Source organism: Rutilus rutilus (assembly GCF_951802725.1).
Source record: "Rutilus rutilus genome assembly, chromosome: 4".
NCBI classification, from domain to species: Eukaryota; Metazoa; Chordata; class Actinopteri; order Cypriniformes; family Leuciscidae; genus Rutilus; species Rutilus rutilus.
Window position 1 is genome coordinate 5061156 of NC_140212.1, and position 26056 is coordinate 5087211.

A 26056-nucleotide genomic window follows, 5' to 3' on the forward strand; every position below is an offset into this window, starting at 1 on the left:
TTTTCTGCAAAGATGGAAGTTGACGATCGCCATCTCTGTAGTGAGCGAACATATAGAGAGAAATGCACATCATTACACAATCAGAGAGTGGCCTTTTTCTTTTCGTTTTGAATTGTTTCGTTTAAAGAAATTGACGATCGGCATCTCCGTAGTGAACGCTAGAGAAATGCACATCATGGATTACAGAGAGTAGGCTAGTCTATTTATTTTCGTTTTGAATGGTTTCGTTTACTGAAATTGACGATCGCATCTCCGTATGAACGCGCCTAGAGAGAAATGCACATCGTGGATTACTTAGCCTAATCAGTGAGTAGCCGTCTATGTGAGTAGCCCATTTCTTTCGTTTTGAATTGTTTCGTTTAAAGAAATTGACGATCGCCATCTCCGCATGAACGCGCCTAGAGAAATGCACATCGTGGATTACTTAGCCTAATCAGTGAGTAGCCAATTTCTTTCGTTTTGAATTGTTTCGTTTAAAGAAATTGACGCTCGCCATCTCTGTAGTGAACGCTATAGAGAGAAATGCACACCATTGATTAATCAGACTAGCCTATTTCTTTTCGTTTTGAATTGTTTCGTTTAATGAAATTAACGATCGCATCTCGAACGAGAGAAATGCACATCATGGATTACTTAGTCTTAGCCTAATCAGTGAGTAGCCTATTTCTTTCGTTTTTAATTGTTTCGTTTAAAGAAATTGACGATCGCCATCTCCGCATGAACGCGCCTAGAGAAATGCACATCGTGGATTACTTAGCCTAATCAGTGAGTAGCCAATTTCTTTCGTTTTGAATTGTTTCGTTTAAAGAAATTGACGCTCGCCATCTCTGTAGTGAACGCTATAGAGAAATGCACACCATTGATTAATCAGACTAGCCTATTTCTTTTCGTTTTGAATTGTTTCGTTTAATGAAATTAACGATCGCATCTCGAACGAGAGAAATGCACATCATGGATTACTTAGCCTAATCAGTGAGTTGCCTATTTCTTTCGTTTTTAATTCTTTCGTTTAAAGAAATTTCAAGCTTTATTTATTTGTCATGTCTGTGAGGCATAGCCTTTTTTATGAGATTTCAATGCAAGTGACAGCGGCATGCCCATCATGTCATGATTATATTAAATCCAGGCATATTGGATGATGAAAATTTTATAAAAATTTAGATACAATTTATACAAAACGAAATTCGTTTTAAAGAGGCCTTTTACAAAACTAAATTTATTGAAATGGTCAAATCGTCTGACTCCCGATGCATCCCATCTTATTTGTGCTGTTCACTTTTCATAATCAACAAAGATGGAAAAAATAACATTATAATATTTTAACAAATACGAAACTTAATGCGCTTATGTATCCTGGCAGCAGTGAGTGGGCGGTTGTTTCGGAGATGCAACGTTAGAGGTGTTTACCGGTCACCTTTTTATTGCACAATTTACAAATTGCCTCGTCAGTATTTACCGCCTCTCCCTTCATATTCGGTTGGAACCAGAAATATTGCCAAACTGCAACCACACATAAGCATTTTTAGGCAATAAATAAATTACATATATTATAGGCTATATAAGTGCTGGTAATGACGGTATTGAAACTGATACCGGTGCTATTTTAAGATCCCGCGGTATCCGATATTACCGTAATACCGCCCAACCCTATTCTACACGCCCGCAATTAATCAATAAAGAAGGCAGTAGGAGTGAAATATGGCATACCGTAAATCATCATATTTAAATGTAATGCGTATCATATTGTGCTGTAATAGTAATAACATGGTACTTTTGGTTATTAACCTTGAGCGAGGAAGTAGTTTAAAGGGGTGGTTGATTATGATTTCACTTTTCTAACTTTAGTTAGTGTGTAATGCTGCTGTTTGAGCATAAACAAATTTTTTGTTAACAAAGATACAACGCTCAAAGTTCAAAAGCAAAGTGAGATATTTTCTTTTAAAGAAATTGCTTTTTAAGGACTACAACAAACGGCTGGTAGGGACTACACGACATTCCTTATGAAAATTTACATAATCCCCTCCCCTTTATAGATTATCGAGACAGAATATGCTAATCAGTGACTAGAAGAGAGTTAACTCCACATCAGATACTTAACTTTAAACATAAACAAAAACGTTTTTGAAATTTTCAGGACACAAGCTGTTGAAGCTCCGCCCCTGTGCTGGGAGCAGCAGCTCATTTGCATTTAAAGGGACAGACGGTGCGTTTTTGCTCACCCTCAAAAAGTGACAATTTTAACATGCTATATAAAATATCTGTGGGGTATTTTGAGCTAAAACTTCACATACACGCTCAAAGACTTATTTTACATCTTGTGAAAAGGGCATTAAACCACCCATTTAAGAAGGGCGAGTACTAGCAGGTCAGTGAATAAGAACACCCGTCCCTCTGTGTCCCAGAATCATCTGCAATGTCCCACATTTAGTCTCTCTCTCCGCCCGAGAGATGCTCCATTACTTCACTTAGCCTTATATTTTTAGCCCGTTGCACAGGCCAGCTTCCCTCCATCACCCAGATGTGTCACTTCACCACTCCATCAGCCCAGCTTCTGCCACAACAAACCTTTCAGCAAAATACGCTGAAAGACGCAGAGGTCAAAATCGACATCGCTGCAACAGGAAGGACACATTTGGCACTGCGACGGAGCTGTTAGCTGATATCGAGCAACTCAAGATATAGGGCAGCAGTTTATCTGTGGCTGATCGTCCTGACACCTGACTGGCAGGAGGGCTGCTAATCCCACGATCCTCTTTAACAGCGTGAAGCCATGATGACCGCAAACTTCCTGTCATTGTCCCCACAGCAGGTGAGTGGCATTCCCGAGCAGGATCACAAACAAACACCACAATAGGGGCAACAAAAGCATGTGGTGAGACTCCAAGCGGCCTGTACTGCTAAGCATAGCATCTTTGTTATGTCCTGCTAAAAATTATTTCGCTACATCTTTAAGATCTAATGTTCTGGAGAATAAAAATAATATGCAACAATAAATGTAAAGCTGAAAAAAAAAAAAACACCTACAAATATAGATTTGATGCTATACATTAGGAACTGGGAAAAATCTGTGCATGCGGGAATAGAAAGTAGGTCAGTTTATGTAGAATAGCGCACTGCAATGCGCTAGCTGGTTTCAGCATGTGATGTAACCCAACCAAACTTTGGACAGGGAGTTTAACACCCATCTGACTCAAAGTTAATCATTCCCTACTTTCTCCTGCTCAGATAATCACCAGATTAGTGTGCATCTAATCCACTGCCAATAACAAACAGGTTTAGTTGGCAAAGATCTGAAATTTCAACTCAAATGACACGTTTTATCAAATGTACTATTACTAATTAACTATTTAATAGTTTTACAATAAACAATAACCGCACTGAACAACATACATTATGAATTAAGATGGTAGCTTTATTACATTTATTATATATTAACATTTTTTGAGATTTTAGTCTGCTCTGAATCAGGGGCGGCACTAGGGCTGGACTAAGGGGGCTTAAGCCCCGAATATTTTGTTACCTTGTCTTTCTCATAGAACAAAACAATTGATCAGAAAAACAAATGTGAATAAGATTACGGCAGCCGCGATTACCTAATCATGAAAAGTGCATATTACAGTTTTATTTAAATTTTTCCCTTTGCATTAAAAGGTACTTACGACGTGCTTTTGCAGCGTTGAGCATTGTAGCCAATCAGAGACATGTCTGTTGAACGCATCGGCCAATCAGAGGCGTTTAAAATGAGTCGCTGTGCTGAAGATGTGTTTTGCGCGAGCTCAACGAGTTCTACACTCATTATTATTGCCAATAAACTTAAGATGCAAATAAGAGATTCACTGCAATATATTTGATATTCTAGAATAGACGCTGCTCTGATGCACTACATTACGCACCGCTCTGTTTGTTGTTAGGATGACTAAAAGTTCAGCGGTCTAGCTCATCAATGTCAAAATGATTGGTAAAACTTGACTGCTGTCATGTTCAACAGTATCCGGTGACGCAAATTACTCAACTTGTTTTATTTATTTATTAAATTTTGCCTTTTTGAATTGAAAATATGCTATAATTTCCTTGATTCACTTAGAGAGAATGCATGCATAATTAAAAATAAAATATTATTTGCAAATAGTTCAAATTATTTCAATAAGGCCTTTCTTTTTCTTTATTCCCTTAAATCGCTTTTATAATTAATTAATTCCTTTAAATAAAAATACCCAGTTTTAGTTTGGGCTAAAGCCCCGAATATCCACTGACCTTAGAACCGCCCCTGCTCTGAATATGACTAAAAACTGATATTTCACCACTGTCCTCTAGATAGCGGCCATTATGCATTTCAAGTGCTTAGCTTTTAGACCATATAGCTATGTCTAATGTACGCCAAGAAAGTTTAAAGACCCCCTGTGGTGAAAATCAAGTGTTTAATGTTGTTTATATGATGTTTTTAATATGCTTTAAGACCAGCAAAATTCATCAGTCAACACCACTGCAGAGTATTTCCTCTTTAAAACTGCAGTGAACCAAAACGGTCTCAAAAACGTGGTCTGAAACCACCCGTTTCCTACCGTCACACTCATTTCTCCACTGACTTTGTGTTGTTCAAAGCATTTCTAATGATACTGATTTTCAGAAGGCTGCTGTTTGACACTGAGACGGCGAACGGGAATGTGGTTTGTGTAACATTAACATGATAACGGTCAAGCCAAAGGCTAATCATATCAATTAACGTTATGTGTGATAAATAAACTGTATAATTTGCTCTCCTGCTTCTTCTGAATCAGTTTCTGGTTCAAATCATGGACTGTAAAAAAAAAGATGGACGACGCCCCTTCGCTCTCTTCCATTGGTGAGAACTGAAGCCGCCAGTGTCCCGATATGGCGCTGACATCTTGGACCTTGAGTCTGCGCAGTAGCGATCTCGGGACCAGACCTGCGCAGTAGTGAGCAGGAAGTAAAGCCTCACTCTCGCAGAATGCACTCTCCCTGCACTTTTTTTAAGTGGCCTATGTCTGCTCCGTTCCTCTCCAATTTTGATGTCTGTTGCTTACAGTACGACAAGAGGCTTGTTCAAATAAAGTAAATACAATCTCCCCAGTCCTCCGAAGATCCCGAAAAAAAGTCTGTTGGTGCTTCAGTGACTACTTCGCTCAGAGAACCTGTCAATCACAGCTGTCAATCATGACGTTGCACCACCGTTTTTATAGCATCACGTAACTAACTAAAAACCAACTTATTTTTGAAACAAACACTTGAACTTACATCGGCGTGATAAAGACGACAGCAAATGAAAGAAACCACCTTTGGAAAAAAGATATTTGAAGTGTAATTTAACTTCACTTTTCAGGACTTGTGCGGCACGCTTGGTTCAAATATATATGGTTGAATTAAAACAATATTTCCACTTGGCATAGAGTGGAGGCAGGGCTAATTTGCATATTCATGGTTCCACCTAAATGAAGCCAGGAAAACACATTCAAATAAGCCATTTTGATTATCCTAGATGAGTTTAAAGCAATCATTGACTGCAGGAGGACTTTGTTAAACCTTTAGATAGTCTATACACATTTAAATTGCACAGTCCTTCTCTTTTTGGAAATATTGTGTTCTGATCTTGTACTACAGTTTTTGTCCAATCAAATTCTCTCTATCATGACAAGCAAAGTACCAAATGCATAACAAATAATGGTTCTGACAAGCTGTGCTATAAAAAATAAATAAAAAAAAACCTTTGATGCGTCACATCTCAACTTCCTGTTTCAATAGGAAATGCATTTGTCCCCATTTTCAAAAGTGACCCACACACTGACTCACTAATGGGGATGTATCCAATGATCTGTATGCACTGACCTACTCTTTACAGTACAACAGCCTACTTTACAAACCACACTGCTAACTAATCAATCATAGCTTTTGACTCGATGTGACCTGGTATTAACATGAAGCCTTAAAGCCATCCCTGCAAAGCACAATTCTGAGGCCATCCACCTCATGTCACACACCTGATGTGAGGTCCTGATACGAGCTCTGTTCATGTTTGAATCACTACAACACAGCGCCGTGCTAAAACCCCCACAGCCCTGCCCGTTCCCATGACAGATCATGTGACCAGATATTTCCAGACATCAGCTAAATCACTCAAGACCTGGGGAATAAAACAGAAATGAACTACTGTGATCGATCACAGCTGAAGGAAACTGAGAGGACAGCAGGGTAAACTGGATATGCTTTAAAAACACACCTTGCACAAAAAGGGAATTATGGGATTGAGATATTAAAAATGGGACAAAAAAAAATTGAAATAAAATTAAAGTATCCATCTAAACAGTTTAACTCAAATAGCAACTTTTTAATAAATGGAGCAAAGGTTATAATGTACTAAATCTGAAAGTAAAACCATTAAAAAATGCAATCCTCACTTAAAATTAAATACACTTTAACTGATATAATATAAAATATTTAGGCTAAGTAATTTGAAATTATTTTAGCTAGTTAAGGCAACATCTCTTATTTTCATTTAGTTTAACTAAAATGACTAAAACTGAAATATATATGTATATATTAACCAAATTACTAATGAACTACAATTCAAATAGAAAAACAGAAACATTCAAAATATTAATAAAAATTACAATAGTACTCAATGATACTAAACTAACACTGAATAGAATTATCTATCTGTTCTCCAAATCACTTGTACTCTGTAGCGTTGTCAGAGGCGGACAGAGTACACAGCTTCATTACTTGAGTAAAAGTACAGATACCCCTTGGTAAATTTTACTCAAGTACAAGTAAAAGTACTACAGTCAGATGTCTACTTAAGTAAAAGTACTGAAGTACTTGAGTATCAAGTGTACAAGAGTACATTTTCTAAATATTGCATTACTACTGCCACAGTGCTTACATTGGTAAACACAGCAAACACTTGAGGCGAAAACTATCATTAACTTGTTCAGAAAATTGAAATAGTCTGGCGAGTTGGGGCCACGGGTGGCACATTCCCGGGATGGACCTGCCGCGTCTTCATCCATTGTTTCGTCCATGGTTTCGTCTCTTATCTAAATCTGACCTGACTTTGGCGGAAAGCTGAAGGTGATTGCTGATAGGCTGTCCCAATCAGTGGCGCCTGCACAATCCAATCACGTTTGAGAGGGAAACAACAAATTGAGGTTTTCCGAGATTTTTCTTTTTTTTTTTTGAAGAAGTAACGGGTACTCACGGTTATGGATAGAAATGTAGCAGAGTAAAGAGTACAATAAAATGCCTCCCAAATGTACTTGAGTAAAGTCATGACTCATGAGTACTCCCCAAAAATGATACTCGAGGTAAAGTACAGATCCCTCAAAATTGTACTTAAGTACTGTACTCAAGTAAATGTACTCCGTTACTGTCCGGCTCTGAGCGTTGTGGACAAATAGAATCAATAGAAAATAATAATCAATAAGCACTTCCTATCCTCAGTCTGTACTTTCTGTGACAGCACGTCAGAAAACCAGAACATTACAGATTTAAAATAATATATTTTCTTTATTCAAACATGAGACGTTTGAGATCACAGATGGCGCACAATCATTCATACCAGTGAAAAATGAACTCTGACTCACAGATGACAAACTCCAGGTAACTTTATCACCCTCCATCCACAAGTACACAGTCTGCTTCACTGCAGAAAAATGAAGAAAAAAAGACGAGTGCAGAGATCTGTGACGCTCCGCTGTCGCTTAGAGACGCTGGAATGTAAACACCATGTGAGAGGCAATGAGATCACTGTGGGCAACACACACACACACACACACGCTCCAGACGAATGTGAGTGACACCAAAGTGTCTGTTCCCTATCGATGTGCCTCCCCATAAATATTTCAAAGGTAGAAGGATGAAAGACGTCTCAAAAGACACACTCTCACTCAGTCTGAGTTTTTGGAAGCGTGTCCTTAGGGAGCCGTTCACACAGGACGCGTTCTTGCGCTCCAAAACAACTAGAACATGAAACAGAGCACAGGGGTCTTAAAAAAAAAAAAAAAACTTTTTATGACAGGGACAGGGTGGCTTAAAAATGGCACATTCATGGTGCAAGATGTTGAAGAAAAAAAAAAATACAACCCAACAATTAAAGACAGCCATCTGATGTCTGTGCATGTGGCGGTGCTTCCCCAATCTACAAGCTATTTATAATGCAAAGTAGAGCCCGTTTCACACAGAGATTCCGGAAAATACATTGAAAATGTGTCCCGGGATTTGGACTGGGATCGTTGATTCACACTGCCAGTGATTTTCTGGAATCTGTGCGTGCGTTCACACACACACACCCCGCAAAGATCCCGTAAAGACATTCGACATCCCTACTACTGGCTGTAGTCTTTAGCCTCTGGCCAAAAAATCCTCAGATGACGCAAAATGACGATTTTTGCGTCATCGGAGGATTTTTGCCAGACCAAAAAAAAAAAACATAAATCTCTCGTCTCAGGGGGATATGAGGGTGGAAAGCACGGTGATTCGAAAATACTACAGGTTTTCTACTAATACAAAGCTCAATGCTAAATCCTGAAGTATCCCTTTAAATAATGTCAGAACAATATCAGTTCTGCTGTTGTTCATAAATACCAGAAGTTATGCTGTACAATGAGGACGTTGTCATGTCACCGGAAATAGAGTCATCAGCGTCCCAATGTGTAGTGAGCCAGCGCTGGCCTTACTAGGCCTGTCCCAACTAAACGTTAGTCGATGAGAAGAGGCTTAGTCAATCAAATTTTAATTTAGTCGCATGAAGTGCCGAAGTCACGAAGTCCATGAACGTTAACACGGCTGGTCCATGTGGGAGGAAATCCAATTCATTCACTGACCCCAAATATGTAATGTAATATAAATGTAATATAGAAGAATGATGGCAATGTGTCCTGTGTGAATGCCTGATGCAGACTGAAAGGGATTATCAGCCAATCAGAGCATCACACACAAACAGACTGACACACATGGCACAAATGGTGTCAAAGCAAGGGAAGTATACAGGCCACTCTGAGATCCACAGAGAGCAAATGTAGCACAGTTGGACCAAATGTGAGATGGGCACTGGATGGTACTGTAGGAATTTTGTGTGTGTGTGTATTTGTGGGATGTAGAAGCAGTCTGGCTCAGTGCGGCACTATACAAAGAAACCTTTCAGTGTGTGGAGTTTGGTGAGAGAGAGAGAGAGAGAGAGAGAGAGAGAGAGAGAGAGAGCGCAGAACCAGGAACAGGCTAACACACACAGACAAGAAACATACACTCACATTACATGCTAAATGCCTGGGTACATTTACATTACATTTACGCAGGCAGACGCCAAAGATACCCATGCCCTTGCTATAGCGCCATGCACTAGTTTCAGGACCTGAAGATCAACAGATCTTGCTTTATCATGACCATGCTTTATTATACTCATGCAAAATGACAGATCCAAATTGTAATGTAGTATTTTATTAGTAGAAGTAGCAGGAGTATTAGTATCAAACCATCATCAAAATAATAATAACAACACTTTAGAGACATAAAGTGGCTTTTATCTGTATATTTATTAACCACCAGAAGTCCGAAAATCAGTTAAAAATATGAGTCAAATTGATTAGGGATCTATCTCTAGTTAATAGACTTTCTGGAAACCAAACCGGGGCTTGAGGGAAATGACAAGCACACAAATAAACACACACACACACACATTCCTTGCATGTTTGAAATATCTTTCATTGTGAGGGGTGCAGGGTCCAGGGATACAGTCAATAGCTTTCCTCCCTTATTAACACTCCATCACACACACACCGACAGAGTTTGCCCTCATTTAGGTCCCGTACTACACACACACACCTCTCTTCCTGTGTTTGGTAACTGGTTGTTCTTCCTGAAAGGTTAACATTGTTCAAACAGCCGACGGCAGTTTACAGAACTGTTTGAGGACTAAGTTTCCGCATGACTTGGCAAAAGCTTAATGTCAGTCACAGAGTCCCGAATCCCAATCAGCACAACATGATGTCATTACAGTGACGAGAGGCACATGCGTGAACGCTCTAATTAGGTCATTTCCTGTTAGATTCGGCCACTTCCTCTGAAAGGAAGGCAGAAGAGAAGGTTCTGAACAATCTCCAATACGATCGTTGACGGAAATGCTGAACAACAACAAAAAAAAGAGTGAGAATAAATCACAACTGGAGCAATCACTGTCGTACAGAAAATGTGACGGCACCTGATCTGGGTCGCATCCGTGAGAATGAGAACGGACCACTTTAGGGCTGTCACTTTTGAGAAAAATCTAACTCGAACTGGTATCGAATACATTCGAATATCTACAAGCTAACGTTACATGGAAAAAAAGGTGCCAAACGGTTGTGCGGGAAAGTATGCAGTCGTACGATGTTGGACGCCTGGCCTCTGCCTCCGCTGCCTCATTTGGATGGTAACTTGACAGGTGAGCGTGAAGATTGGATGTCGAAAAGTATTTCTAGACACTACTTTTTAGATGAGTTGGGGGCGTAATTGTCCGCTCAGGCTAGCCGTTCTGTGCGTTATCGTCCATTTTCAAAACAAGGGTGGCTACTGGCTATTATTCGCTTGATTTGGTCATGGGCCTACGCTACAATACGCTTAGAGCTACTGGATGAGATGGCAAACAATCAAATAAAAAACAAACGGTCTAATCCAGGGATGGGCAACTTCGGTCCGGGAGGGCCACTGTCCTACAGAGTTTAGCTTCAACCCTAAGCAAACACACCTGAACAAGCTAATCGAGGTCCTCAGGATTACTAGAAAATTACAGGCAGGTGATTTTTTCAGGGTTGGAGCTAAACTCTGTAGGACAGTGGCCCTCCCGGACCGAAGTTGCCCATCCCTGGTCTAATCATAGACTGTAAAAAAATGCGGTACACATGGCACTTTAAAAACCGAATATTTACACGGATATTTCACGTCATGTTCGAATGACCTGGTCTTCGGACCTTAGGTCTTATTTCAGACCTAAAATGAGTGTCCGAAATAAGATTAAAAAAAAAATGGGCAATTTTTATTGACAGGAGAAGGAATCTGATGTTTTACTGTGTGCAGAGTTTTCCAAACTCATCGGAACATGAAGTTTTAATCCAACCCAAGCCCATCTGAGAAGGCAGCGGGTGTTAAATACGCCATTATTTGTTCGTCTAAACTAGTGACCGCAACGCTGAAGTGTGTGAGAACAGATGAATAACATCAGTGCGAACCACCAACATTTAGTTATTTGAATTACATTTTTTTATCATTTTTCAATGTCAATCTTTTCACCATTTACATGTTTATGCCCAAAATGCTATAATATTCAAAGTAGTTGACTGTAGCCTATTTAAACTAGCCTAGTAGCCTAGCCTATTTAACATCATTACAGGCACCTCGCGAGCATTCATTCATTCAACTATTTTAAAAGACTGGAATAAACACCGGCGCACACAAGCAAGCAATCCTTTTAATAGTCAATTTCATTTAAAAATGTAAACCCGACAGGTATGAAATGTCAGAAAGAAAGAGAAGACGAGCATATAGGACTGCGGCTGCTTAGTGGATAAATACATTTAGCCTATATTATTCAGATTGCACAGTTGGAAAGAAAATATACTTATAGGAACATTTCATCAGGCTCAAGATAAGTAATGCAGAGATCATTATTCATTGTTTTGATCAATTATTGGCAGCCATAAAACATAGGGATAATCTGCCATTCTCATGCATGAAGGTGCGCTGAACGCTCCAACCGGAAACTCCCGATATGTTCAAACTAGAACGCGGAAGTAGTTGTGCAAGTAGTCCATTAGAGAGAGAACCAGAGTTCTGGTTGCCAACAGCAACATGCCCTTTCTAGAAGACATCTGCATTGTTAACAGGGTCCAGCAGCGTGAACCACTTCAAGAACGTGGAGGAAATTACATGTCACTTTCATATCACGGTCTCAACTGTTCACACCTCTACCAAAAATATATTCGCCTATAATATACACTAATAATATTTAAATAAAATTATATAATATAGTATAATTACACACTAAAATTATATAATACATTTAATAAATATAATAATTCTATGATATAATGCAAAAAAAAAATACATATTTTTGTAGCTGTATTATTTAGTTTGCATGTTTTGCTCCATTTTAATTAGTGTGCTGAGAGTGTACCGTAGATATACAGTTTGTACATTAAACCCTTCTTGGAAAAGTTTTGTATTGGGTTTTTTGTTTGCGCCCACAAATACAAGAACCAAGAAACAAATACCAAGAGCAAAGAGCAGAGAGAGCAACACTGACTATCTGGTTTGTGTGACTAGGCTTCTATGTAAAGATTGTGGTGGGAGGAAGCAAGTGGGTGTGCAGTCAGAGGTGTATGTGTGTACACTGTATGCAGAACATCAGCGGCTCTTCAACACATTAACGGTATCCCATCATGCCCTTGACCTACTGAATGATCAAGAACCCCACTGCAAAGAGAACAAGAGACATCGGTTCTCACATAACAACTCACTGCGAGCAGCTCTTGCACAGGTCGAGTTACATTAATGCCTGCAACAATGCGATTCCTTCGTCTCACTTACCTTACACCACAAACACACAAGAAAGCATGAGCAATCGCTCTGCAAAAACACCAAATCAATGATCGAATCATTGAAAACACACTGGCTTAGCCTACTTCTTTCTCTCACTTTTACATCCAAGTCGTTTCTTGCATAATTGTGTTTCCTTCCCACAAACCCTTTACATGTTTATTTCAAGAGTGTCAGTGAGTTTTACTGCAACTTCAACATCATAAAAATGATCTGCCGGTAAAAGCAGAATATCTAATGCTAAAAAAGAAGAAAAAAAGAAGGCCAATGATCTCGAGACTAGTTCGTGATGACTATTAGGGTGCGTTTACATCACAACGATGTACTAAAAACGGAAACGTTTTTCCTTTCCATTCTCAAAATGATCCCGGTTCACTAGAAACGCTGTATTATTCATGCCAGTAGTCAGCAACGCTACTTTCTAAAGAAACACTACGTGATAGACGTAGCTACGCATGTGCATGACATCATCGTCTTCACAAATTCTCATTTTTGTACGTTTCCATTGAGTTTTTTTATTTTTTATTAAGTGGTGTTGTGTAAACACCCCCTAAAAGTGGCATCATCATGTGGTTACCACAAATAAATAGCATCCGTTTTGTGTGCTTGAATTATAAAACCTACATTTTAACCATTTATTCTCAAATATGGGCTGGTCTTTGTAATCACATTCACAGGTGAATGTGATTTGTTTGCATGATAGCTCAATGACAGCTTCAAATGCGGCTAGGCGTACTATATTTAAAAGAAGTCAGACCTCAAATCTTTCACCTGATGATGGTCTATAAAACAGGCTAAACAATCCCACAGAACTACTTTGAAGGAGCGACCAGACTTTTGATGAACACTTTTGACTTTAGCCAGTAAGCAACCCCTTAGAAACCGCATAGCAACACCTTGGTAACAATCAACAACACCCTAACACATCACAGGAATGGGTTCCTTCTACAACTGCCTTTTACTTAAAATGTAAAGATCTAGTTTATTAGTCCCAAGCAGTTCACTATAATTCATAGGGGTGCAACAATATATCGTGTCACAATATATCGCAATAGTTCACCCAAAATAAAATTTCTGTGTGAAAAAATTCAAGTTTTCAGTTTTAGTGTCAGAACTACATTAAATAGTGCTATATATAATGTTGAATATAATGTATAATAATGCAGTCGGGGAATATTTGATAATGCCAAATGTCTTATGTTACCAGTAAAAAGGTGGCCTACATTATTTTAAATATATCTAGTCGGGGACAGAGTGCAAACATATTTGTCTGAAATAATTCTGTATTTTTAGAATATTTTTATTCTGTCCTGTGCATTAGGTTATCAGCACCAAGTCCAAGCCTATTTATTTACACCCACAAATGTAACACCAAATTTTGCATTTTAATCAACAGTACATTTTTTTGTTAACCTTTTACTATATGTCTTGAAGTATCGCAATAATATCGCATCGGGAGTTCAGTATCTTGAAATGTATCGAATCGTGACATGAGGGTATCGTTACACCCCTAATAATTCAATAGACTAGCAGTTTGTCAATCTAAAAACCAACAATGTGCAGTCTCTAAGGATCGTATCACTTCCATTGCAGATTTCCAGAGGAACACTTTTTTTTTTAACATGTTTTGAAAGTCCAAAACACCCAATTACCAACCAAACAACAAAGCATCTCATCCGTATAAAAAGACGGTTACACTTCACGCTATCAGAAAGCGCATTACACAACCACATACCCAGAAGCAGCTAGAGGGAGGGTTGAAATATGAAGGACGGTTTATTAAGACGACAAAAATAAAAGCGTAAAGTGCGCGTGGGTGTGTGAGAAAGCGAGAATAAGAGTGAGAGACGCTTATTTTGTGACGCCTTTTTATGGGCCCAGCATAATCAGCATGATCCGCCACCACAATAAAGACAGTGAAGTACAAAGGACCCAGAAGCGACAAAGGCCATGTAACCCGGCTCCTCTGTCACAACACACTAACACAACGTGAAACTGTATCATGAGCTTCAACTGGGTGAGGCATGGACCCATTGTCCTCATGTTACATTGACTATCATCATCAAAAGCACAACTAGAGCACATATGTAACAATGGCATGCCTATATTTTATATACGCAACATTCATTATCATCATCACCATGTGGGTCACATTACATGCAGCCTCCCCAGACGGAGAACAGCCAAGCCACAATCCCCAATTTGGATCATCCATGCAACAGCTGCATGCCAGGCTGTGGAACGCACCCTCATTTCCATCTCAAGAGCCCCTGATTGAGAAATAGGCATCATCCCTGGGCTGGCAAACCCCTAAATTGGCCACCGGCCCATAATGGGATCCAAACAAGGCACATGTATTCATATCCATGCATAGATGTCTGCTCATTTGCGGCATTCAATGCACGCACATTTTCACCCGCTGCATTTGCTTGACTCGCATAAATAGCCCGGGCATAACGGAGGGCATGTGAAGTTGGCACCACACTGGCGTTCTCTACACTCAAGTATTTTAACGCAACCCCCTTTGCTCTGCTGGAGGGCAGGAATACATTTGTCCACGTTCACGATTCATTAAACCCATCAACGCATTTCCCAGCGTTACGAAGTCACCTGTTGTTTGCCTTGAGAATGTGTGGATGAGGGCTGAATCACTATTAACCCATTTGAAAAAGTGAATAATAATGTTAAGTATTGACATTAATAGGGTCTAAAAGTGCATTTTAAACAAATTGTCAAGTATAAATAGCCTTCATGCTGTCTTCATTTCATTTGTATGTCATGTTACAGATTAAACATCTGCAATAATATTTAAAGGTTCAGATATTAATTACTATTCTTAGACATTCTCATAAATCATGAGAGTACAGAGTAAACATGCCATTGATCACTCTTATTACCTTTCTGAATAGGTAGCTGATAGATACACATTGTAAATGTGTGTTTTAAAGTGTTGTTATTTTTAATAAAAAAAAAGTAAAATAAAAAAGTGTGTGTCCAAATTATGCGAAGTTTCACCAAAAATAACAAGTAGCCTAATCACTAACTTTTACCAGGGAAGAAAATGAAATTTAAATGGACAAATATGGGATTAAATGAGTTAAGGTATTCTACCAGTCTTGGTAACGCTGACACGCATAACAACTGGATCAAATGAAAAGCTTTAAATAAATGTTTATTCAACACAACAACTGAATTTCAGTATCATGATTCTACTTGTAGAGAGACAGACGTAAAACAAAACTACAAAAACAAATCTACAAAGACTGTCAAGACTGTTATTTAACCAGGTGGTGGAATTCGGTACTAGTCAAAGCTTAAATAAACACTTATAAGCAACGGTTGTGCTCTCCTTTTATAGCTAAACCAACAACAACAACATTTAAACACGACATATAGTTCGAGTTGACAAAACAACCGTCGATTAAACAACATTTAATCAGATTACTCGACCGAAACACTCCTCAAAACATGGCAGTTTTGTTTGATAAACACAAGTGACAAACATCGTATTAGCGTCACGTCTAACGTTACCTTCCGTTTAAGCGAAAATGCCCGTTGGAAGAAACGCAACGCCACACTTACTTACCAGAGACGCAAAACGTTGTTCGGACGCGAGTCCCTGCCCTCGCCTGCTTCTCGGAGGCCGGATGCCGTGTTTCCACTCTCCGCCAACACACAAGCCGCCTTTCCGACGAAAAACACACAGCCTCACCCGAGCTATATCGGTCAAACTTGAGCTAAAATCCTCAGCAGAACGGGTCGGAGGAGCTTCGCTTGTGGTTCAGTATGGCGAGCGTTTGTTTCCCTGGAGCGTAACGTTACAGTGCTCGAGGCCGGGAGGGGTGCTGCTGCTGCCCGTCTACTGACGCCTCCGCCTAGGGGTGACATCGGAGGAAGAGGAAAACCTTCTTGCACAATTATTTGAACATCGCACTGATATGTAACTTGACGAACAGCGTCACCTGCAGTATAATGGGCGCTATGAAACATCTGCTCTCGTGTTGTCCGTGGTTATGGGCGTCAGTTTGGTTTGAAATGCGCTGTGGACAGAGGCGCATTCATTTATTTTCTCTCTTTCGCGCAGGTCATGTTTTGAAAGACGATGTCCTGTAGCTTACTAATGTAAATAAATAAAAATGTTTAATAAAAAAAAGCTTGGCTAACACAATGCTAAATCATAAATCAGATGTATGTGCAATAACATTACGATGTCCCGCAAACGATTTAAATAGTAGCCTACATTGAGTTTAATTTGTCGTTTAATGAGGTCTAATATGTTGAGTTAGTGCAGTGAGAATTTTCACGTGAATAAACGCATAGATCCGACTATTTTAATCGTGTAACGTTATTTAAATGGTCCAATAGTAGAACTTTTGCCAAGCGTGACAGCTGGTTTTGGGTTCTAATCCGCACTCGTAAAGTTTTTTTGTTTTTGTTTTTCCCATCAAAATCGATTATGTTTATCAGGCAGGGACACGTTTGTGTGCATTTTGTTTTGTAATTTCACCGGAACGAATAGAGAGTCTCCACTCTCCACAACGGATTGAAGCGCGCGTCCGAGAGTGAAGACTGTGCGCGAGCCACAAGTATCCGCGCCAGTGATCGCAGCAACGATTTCAAAAACAACACATTTCAGCGCTAGATCGCCTCTTATTTAACAAACGAACTAAATTAATGCTCTGCTAGTTAACTGGAGATGTTTTATTTATTTGTATCGGTACATTCGTGCCGCGAGATGTTTCAAAAGTAGTGGGGACATGTCCCACCCGCAAATTACGCCAATGTAGTTCACCCAAAAATTAAAATTTTGTCATAATTTACTCACCCACAATTTGCTCCAACCTGTATGAGTTTCTTTGTTCTGTTGAACACAAAAGAAGATTCGTTGAAGAATGTTGGTGACCAGACAATTGAGGGGACCCATTGACTTCCACATAGTTTTTTTTTTTTTTTTTTTTTTTTTTTTCTAGTCAATGGGTGCTGTTAACTGGTTACCAACATTCTTTAAAATATCTTATTTTGTGTTCAACAGAAGAAAGAAACTCATACAGGTTTGGACAACTTGAGGGTGAGTAAGTAATTTTAACAGATTTTTCATTTTTGGGTGAACTATCCCTTTAACGGTTGATTTGATAACCAAAATGTTGTAGGGTTGATCCTCATAAACTTGATTTAAAAACGATCAATAATAATTCATTTACTTAATTTTGGGTTCATTGATGTTTTATTTTTCATCTCTGGTAACTGATTGTGTTTCCTATGTCCTGATAGTTTTGGGTAACAACAGCTTTCAGTTAATAACAAAGAGTATTTTTTTTTAAAGATTTGTTAATACTTTAAGACTTAAAGTATTAACAAATCTTTAAAAAATTCCATCCCTGTTGCATGATGTCACATGGGGAAATGTATATGGGGAAAGTTGGGGAACTGCTTATGATCATGTCCAATTGTGTAACTGGACTTCTGACTCACACCTTATAGTTGCTAAGATACCTATAGACCAAGTGGAAATTTCCTTTTGTGTGAAATTTCCATAGCAGAGTAATAGCAAAATATTACAATCCACGCAACATAATGTTAGACATATCAGAGTTCAAAAGAGGACAAATTGTTGGTGCTTGTGTCTCATCAGGCTCATCATATGCTGATTTATTATCAATGTTGGAAACAGTTGTGCTGCTTAATATTTTTTTTATAACCTGTGATACTTTTTCAGTTTTCATTGACGAATAAAAAGTTAAAAAGCATTTATTTAAAATAGAAATAAAAAAAAAGTTTGGGGGTCAGTTGGTTTTTCTTTCTTTTTTTGAAAGAAATCAATACTTGTATTCAGCAAGGATGTGTTAAATTGATAAAACGCAATCTTAAAGATTTATATTGTTTTAGCTGGAGGTCCTGGACATCTTGTTCAGATACATGGTATCATGGATTTGAGCAAATACCAACAGATAAAAAATCTAAACCTGACGGCTTCTGCTAGAAATCTTCTAATGGGCAGTGGTTGGATCTTCCATCAGGACAACAATCCAAAACAAACATCAAAATCAACACAAAAATGTGTTACGGAGCACAAAATGAAGCTTCTGCCATGAACATACCAGTTCCCTGACCTGAACCCTATAGAAAACTGAAGAGAAGAAGCACCAACATGGAGCTGGGAATCTGAAGGATCTGGAGAGATGGTCTCTGATCTCGTCAGGTGTTCTCCAAACTCATCAGGCATTATAGGAGAAAACTCAGAGCTGAGATCTTGGCAAAAGGAGATTGCAAAAAGTATTTAATAAAAGGGTGCCAAAAGTTATGGCCAATGTGTTTTGGAGAAAAGCATTTATTTCAAAATGTGATTTCCCCCACTTTAAATTCTTTTACTTCAATGAAAGTTTAGATTTTTGTGACATTTTTTTTTTAATGAAAGATCAAAAGGATAAACAATACAGATTTATTTTTACAGCCAACTTTGATTATATTTACCAGGGGTGCCAATATATATATTGACTAGTGTATGTCATGTATATGAGGATAATGTGATAATGCCAAATGTGACCCCTAGGGGGCCTTTTTGAACCAGTCACAAGTTGATTATGACTGAGTATACTTATTAGTTGACTAAGTATATTGCACCAACCCAATGGCCTAAGATACCAACATTACATACACAAACATGAAACATACAGCAACACACACAAGTATGTTAATTCTTGTATGACATACACAATGTTAATGTTGATGTTCTGGAAATTATTTAGTAATTTCCTTTGTTATTTGAGAATACAGCAATTGAAATTTAAACTGGTGCATGCAATGAGAAGCTCACTTTGCAACTGATATACTGTTATTTTTATTTATTTATTTAAATTGAACGTGTGACAAAGACCGACACAAACCGCACAAAACATGCTCACAATCACACACTGACACCACAGACCGAGAATTTTTATGCAAGACAGACATTTTTGTTCATGTACTCGTGAAGTCATTGTGTGACTCATTTGCCTGATTGCAATTATGCAAAGATCATTTTCAAAATGAGACTGTTTAATACTTTCATAGCCAAAAAAGAAGAAGAAAGACAGAAAGAAAGAATAAATCTTTCTGCAGTGTCTTACAAAAGATAATTACCACATATACATTCCTGAAACTAATGCACTGGTGAATGTGGGGTAACTCACACTTTCAGTTTATGTCAGAAACCCACAAATCATAAACTTTATGTGAGGAAATATTAAATATCACAGACAAATAAAAAAAATAAAAAAATAAATTAGGTATTAAATAGGCCTAAATTTGGTATTTAAAACTGTTTTGTTTAATTAATATTGATAAACATTTACTATTGTTCATGATAAAAATGTCTTTGTATTTAATATTAGTACAAACACAAAACAGCATGAAAAATGACACATGAGGTGTTTAGAATTTCAAAGCTTTTTTGATTATTTTTCAAAGAGGCATGAACTACTGAACCGTTGTTGTTTAATACCACATATATTCTTAGGACAATGAAAAAGAAAAAGAAAGATAGTTTTTAGATGAATGAAAAAGTAATTGTACAACATAAATATTATTTAGGCATCGCCAATAAGACACTCGGGACCGACTTCCTGATACAGATGCAGAACGGCAGCCTTCAGGCGGAGCGATACGTCAACTTCACCATACAGGACATCGGCTATCTACTGAGAGTGACCAAAATGCTGAAGAGATTGAGTGGAAAAGAAACTCAGCCCACTGAACTCAGGGACTTCATGAAAGGCAGATACTCAAGCTACAAAAGCTTTGCAGACTTCATGCTCAAACAATATCTTTTCAAGGTAAGAACAGAAACACAGACTTCAAACTTTCAAGCTATAGTTCTGAATCCACTGAAGATGCTTTATATTCTCATTTCTCCAGGGTGAGCCTCCCATCCAGCTGACTCCAGCTATGAGGAAGTATCTGTCGTTCTACAGACTGCTGGAAAAAGAAGATCCGCTGTACTTTGCTGTGGCTCTCCTGCCCTGCTCTAGACTCTGGGTGTGGCTGGGTAATAATCTCAGCACACCTCCAACCAATGCCTACTACACTTGGAAGGTGGAGAATATGGGCGGCCATCCCGAGAAACACTACAGAGCTCTGCTGAACAAGTCTCTGAACACACCTGAAAAAGTGGCCAATGCTATTGCTATATTCCGTACACAGATGCAGAATGAGCATGATTTCTTCTTCTCATCTTGAGTAGATTGATAGTGCTGCAAATACTGTCAACATTTCATGAGAAAATGATTTGAAATGCTTTCAAAATATTGATGGATATATTTTACACCTTTTAAGATTATATAGTAAAAATTATTTAATCATTTTAAAATAATTTCATATTTCTAAGTCTAATGTAAGCATGAAAAACTGCATGTTCACAACCAATTTAAACAAAAATGTAAACCTGTTTATTGTGTCTTGATATTCAGTGTCACCCAACAACAATAAAAATATCCTCTAATATGTCTGATATGTCATTACTTTTGAGAATCTTAAATTCTGAAAAACATTTATGGTTTTATTTTGTTATTTATAAAAAAAAAAATTATTAAAGAAAGAAAGAAAACTCACAATACTAAAATAAAGCAATAAACATTGTTAACAACATAAGACCTTTACATAATTGATAAAACAAATAGGAAAGAAACATAATTAATTAAATAAAAAAAGTTAAGTGTTACACATGGGAATGTCAATTAATAGTTTGTCACTGTACATTATAAGATGGCATTCTGTACAATTAACAGTATTTCAATCATGACAATTCTCTGAAAAGTTTTAGCATGTTCTTGAAAATGGCAATGTTAATGTATTTGGTCTTGGCGGACTAGATATGATTATTGCTGCTGCAGAGCAAGTATGGACTTGCTATGCTAATAGATACACAGACACGCTGCTGTGAACATGTAAGATATGCTGCTGCTGCATAAAGAGACATACATAAATCCCATTGCAGATCTAGGCAGGTGGAGCTGGTGGAGGTGGAGGGTTTCAGAGCAACTCTGAGCTGCAGGACTAGCTTACAGCAAACAATTTAAATGAGCAAGCAATCTCATTGGCTGCAGGATTAGCAGAGGCCAATCAGCTTGTGCCATGCGGTAATGATATGATTGCCTACTAATTGCATGTAAAGGACAGATCAGCCTGGGCCCAGAGTTTCATGACTGAACTAGACATTTTACTTTAAAATTACATGAAATGTTCCATTAGATCTATTAGTTCAAAATCTCATCCTCTACCAGTCCCAAGAGAACATTTCGGATAGTGGAGGCCTTCACCTCTCAACGCTTGGGTCTAGCGGATCACTCCTACCCCATCGCCAGCTTGAAGAGGAAGTACAAGCACCTGGCAGATCTTCCCCTCGAGACATTCGCTCATGTTAAGCCGCTCGTGTTAATTGGTGCTGACTACCCCCATCTACTTAACCCTATCGAACCGGTGAAAATGGGCCCTCCTGGAGGTCCAGCAGCCATTCGCACGAGACTGGGATGGACGCTTTAAGGACCCACACACCTTACCCAGTGGGCACCGAGCACCCAGCAGTGTCTCTTCACTAGAGTCTCGCCCCAGACGACGGAGCTGATGCAGAATGTGGAGAAGCTTTGGAAGATGGACATACTGCCATACCAGAGCGGTAAACTGGCAATGAGGTCGAAGCAGGATAAGGAAGCGGTGGAGCTCCTAGAGGCCAAGACAAGGCGAGTACAGGTTGCAGGCGTCCACAGATATGCCACGCCCCTACAGACCAGATATCAAGGACAGAGAGTGGCTGAACATGGAATTGTTCCTTGCACCTAACACATTGCACAGTCACATTCTCGTCTAATTGTCAAATGTGATGATAAAGATGAACTAGTTTTGCTTCTGTAATATTTAAGCAAAGGGATGTTTGGATCCTCAGCAGTGTTTTCACTCTGGACATGGCCTTAAGGAAAGATTCGTCCCTATCTGTTTGATCGCTCAGAAGCTTGGAGCAGTGGTTTGTGAGTGTCTACCTGAATGCCATGCCCTCACGGGTTGTGACACCACAAGCAGTTTGTACAGAATTGGGAAGGCCACTGCCCTCACAAGACTGAAGACCCATCTTTGTGAGTTACAGGAAATGACAAAATTTGGACTCTTTTCCACCAAAAAAGAACTGGTTTGGAACTGGTGCTGGTTCAAAGTTGGTTCAACTTGCAAACCTTCTCAGAACCTGTTTGTTTTTCCACTGACTAGAGAGCCCAACGAACAACGTCGTTACGTCACTGTGTACGTTGCCACACGTCTTAGCTTTCCCAGAAACGTTTGTGCCAACTTCAAGCATAACAATTACAATGGCGGACTACATCGTCTTTCTGCAAATGTTTCTCCTGGCTTTGCGATCCTATATTGGGGTCAGAAGAAGACGTTTAGAACACATGTGTGCTGCTCGTCTGGATTACTATAGACGGAGGTTACGTTCGAGAAGAAGTTCGACAGTAACCCCGCCCCCAGCCCCCGACGTAAGCATGACGTGGTAAAAGAGCGGTTCTAGTCCAGCAAGAGTTTGGAACCAATTTTCCTGGCCGAGAACCGGTTCTTTGGCTGTCGAAACACAAAGAACTGGTTCGCGAGTAGGCACCGGCTCCGAACCGGCACCAGCACTGCCTTGGTGGAAAAGGGGTATCTGGTAGCCTGGAAGAGGCTTTGCCTGTGGCAAGAAGGTATGCCCTCCTCCTCTATGGCCAAAAGAAAAAGGTGGATGGTCATCCTTGCACCAACCTGGATGAGCTGAGGTACACACTAGCGTCTACCACAGATTTGTCAGCAGCAAATCTTCCCCAAACAGAAGACGCCTTCCAGCAACATGTGCTGAGAGCCTTGTACCAAACAGCAGTGTGGCGTCACAGCCACTAGGCCAAACCTCTTCTTTGAAACCCAGTTGGTAGAGGATGGAGGCTCAGAGAAGATGGGTGCATTGAACCAGATGTTCCAGAAGGCACCAGCACCTAAAGAAGTTAGAGACATCACCCACTTCTACTGTAAAGACGGAAACTGCAACGATGCCACCAAATGCCAGTGTCTTTCAGTGGGCTTCACCTGCACAGAGTTTTGCTCTTGCCCTTTCCCAGACTGTCCAAATATGACCCACTTTCACACCCACATATGAAATGTTTCATTATTAAATGTATCTTATATTTGAATTTCTCAACATTCTTCTCACCACTGATAATGGGCTTTGGACTAATTTATGTCAGTGTTCCATTTTCTTTCATTTTAGCCATTGAGTGACAGAACACCCTGGTCCCTGATTTGTCATGCTATATTTACATATTTGGCATTGCTGGATTCAGCACAACAATGGATCCCGCCTTTCCAACAAGCCATCATATGTGTTTCTATGATAATCCCTGGCAAAGCAACCACAAAGTAAATGAAAATATTCTGCATAGATATTCAATTTGTGCATGTCCACTTATTTTAGGTATGTGTTTGTATGTCTCTATTTATTCCATGCATCAAGATATTCACATCCAGTCTTTTCTAGTAGTTAAAGCAACTTCCTGACTACAAACATGTCAAGTTTCAAAGCTCTCAGAGCTTGTGTGATTGATCTGCACTAGTTTATATGCCTTAACTCCCATATGGACAGGCTATATTTTAGTCCTTTTTTGGTTTTGGGGTGTAATAACAATATCTGAAATTTAACAATCTTAGCAGTAAAATACTTTGAGCCTGCCCCCGAACCCCCCATAAAAGGCCAGAGGTCCACACACCACAGTTTTACCAAAAATCCTGTGAGAAACACTGGTATTGCTATGCCAATGCAGCTTATATCTTGTTTTTTGGATTCATCACTGTGGAGTATAGTTCAATTGTATTAATAAATGACAATTATTTCATCTGTTAATGTTCCTACTCACTCATTACATGGCATTAGTGGTTTTAAGGAGTTGGTATACATATTCAAGGGCGTGCAAAGATGGGTGGTGTTTATGATCATATGTGGGCCAGTCTGGGCCAAAATGCCAGGGCCTATTTTTTGTCCCAGTCCAGCCCTGCTTAGGGATGGAATTTTTTTAAGATTTGTTAATACTTTAAGGCTTAAAGTATTAACAAATCTTAAAAAAATGCCATCCCTGTTGCATGATGTCACATGGGGAAATGTATATGGTGAAAGTTGGGGAACTGCTTATGATCGTGTCCAGTTGTGTAACTGGACTTCTGACTCACATCTTATAGTTGCTAAGATGCCTATAGCCCAAGTAGAAATTTCCTTTTGTGTGAAATTTCCTTAGCAGAGTAATAGCACAGCTGTACGTAAAATATTACAATGCACGCAACATAATGTTAGACATATCAGAGTTCAAAAGAGGACAAATTGTTGGTGTGTGTGTCTCATCGGGCTCATCAAGCTTGCATTTATATGATCAAAAATACAGAAAAAACAGTAATGTTCTGAAATATTATTACAAATTAAAATAATGGTTTTCTATTTTAATATATGTTAAAATATCATTTATTTCTGTGATGCAAAGCTGAATTTTCCGCATCATTACTCCAGTCATCAGTGTCCTTCAGAAATCATTCTAATATGCTGATTTATAATCAATGTTGGAAACAGTTGTGCTGCTTAATAATTTTTTTATAACCTGTGATACTTTTTCAGTTTTCATTGATGAATAAAAAGTTTTAAAAAAGAACAGCATTTATTTAAAATAGAAATCTTTTGTAACAATATACACTGTCACTACTGTTCAAAAAATTTGGAGTCAGTTGTTTTTTCTTTCTTTTTTTGAAAGAAATGTATACTTTTATTCAGCAAAGATGTGTTAAAATGATAAAACGTGATTGTAAAGATTTATATTGTTTTAGCTGGAGGTCCTTGTTCAGATACATGGTATCATGGATTTGAACAAATACCAACAGATAAAAAATCTAAACCTGACGGCTTCTGCTAGAAATCTTCTAATGGGCCGTGGTTGGATCTTCCATCAGGACAACAATCCAAAACAAACATCAAAATCAACACAAAAATGTGTTACGGAGCACAAAATGAAGCTTCTGCCATGACCATACCAGTTCCCTGACCTGAACCCTATAGAAAACTGAAGAGAAGAAGCACCAACATGGAGCTGGGAATCTGAAGGATCTGGAGAGATGGTCTCTGATCTCGTCAGGTGTTCTCCAAACTCATCAGGCATTATAGGAGAAAACTCAGAGCTGATGTCTTGGCAAAAGGAGATTGCAAAAAGTAGGCCTATTTAATAAAAGGGTGCCAATTGTTATGGCCAATGTGTTCTGGAGAAAAGCATTTATTTCAAAATGTGATTCCAAAATGTGATTGTTATTTGAGTATTGCTCTTTGTGTGTTGCAGAGAAACCACTCACACACCTACATCCTTAACTTCAAGCATGCCAAACACGTCCATGTCAGCTAATATGCATTCAGCCCACTTATGAGCCAAACCCATGTCAGTTAAGGCAGGACTCACTG

General features: G+C 38.9%; 2 protein-coding genes across 3 annotated transcripts in view; one reads left to right on the plus strand and one right to left on the minus strand.

Moving 5' to 3' along the window:
• cdk17 (cyclin dependent kinase 17) overlaps window positions 1-16497 on the minus strand; it is a 56379-nt gene extending 39882 nt beyond the window's left edge. The window contains exon 1 of one of the 2 annotated variants that reach the window (XM_084407552.1): window positions 16169-16497. The gene's annotated coding sequence lies outside the window, so the exon portion shown is untranslated. The remainder of the gene's footprint in view (window positions 1-16168) is intronic. The other variant, XM_084407551.1, reaches the window with a different exon arrangement.
• Window positions 16498-20096: 3599 nt separating this feature from the next.
• Window positions 20097-21058, plus strand: LOC311289765 (uncharacterized protein). Its single transcript, XM_084408016.1, has 2 exons — window positions 20097-20393; window positions 20476-21058. The coding sequence occupies exons 1-2, from the start codon at window positions 20112-20114 to the stop codon at window positions 20794-20796; spliced, it is 603 nt and encodes a 200-aa protein (XP_084264142.1). The 5' UTR covers window positions 20097-20111; the 3' UTR covers window positions 20797-21058.
• The last annotated feature ends 4998 nt before the right edge of the window (window positions 21059-26056 follow it).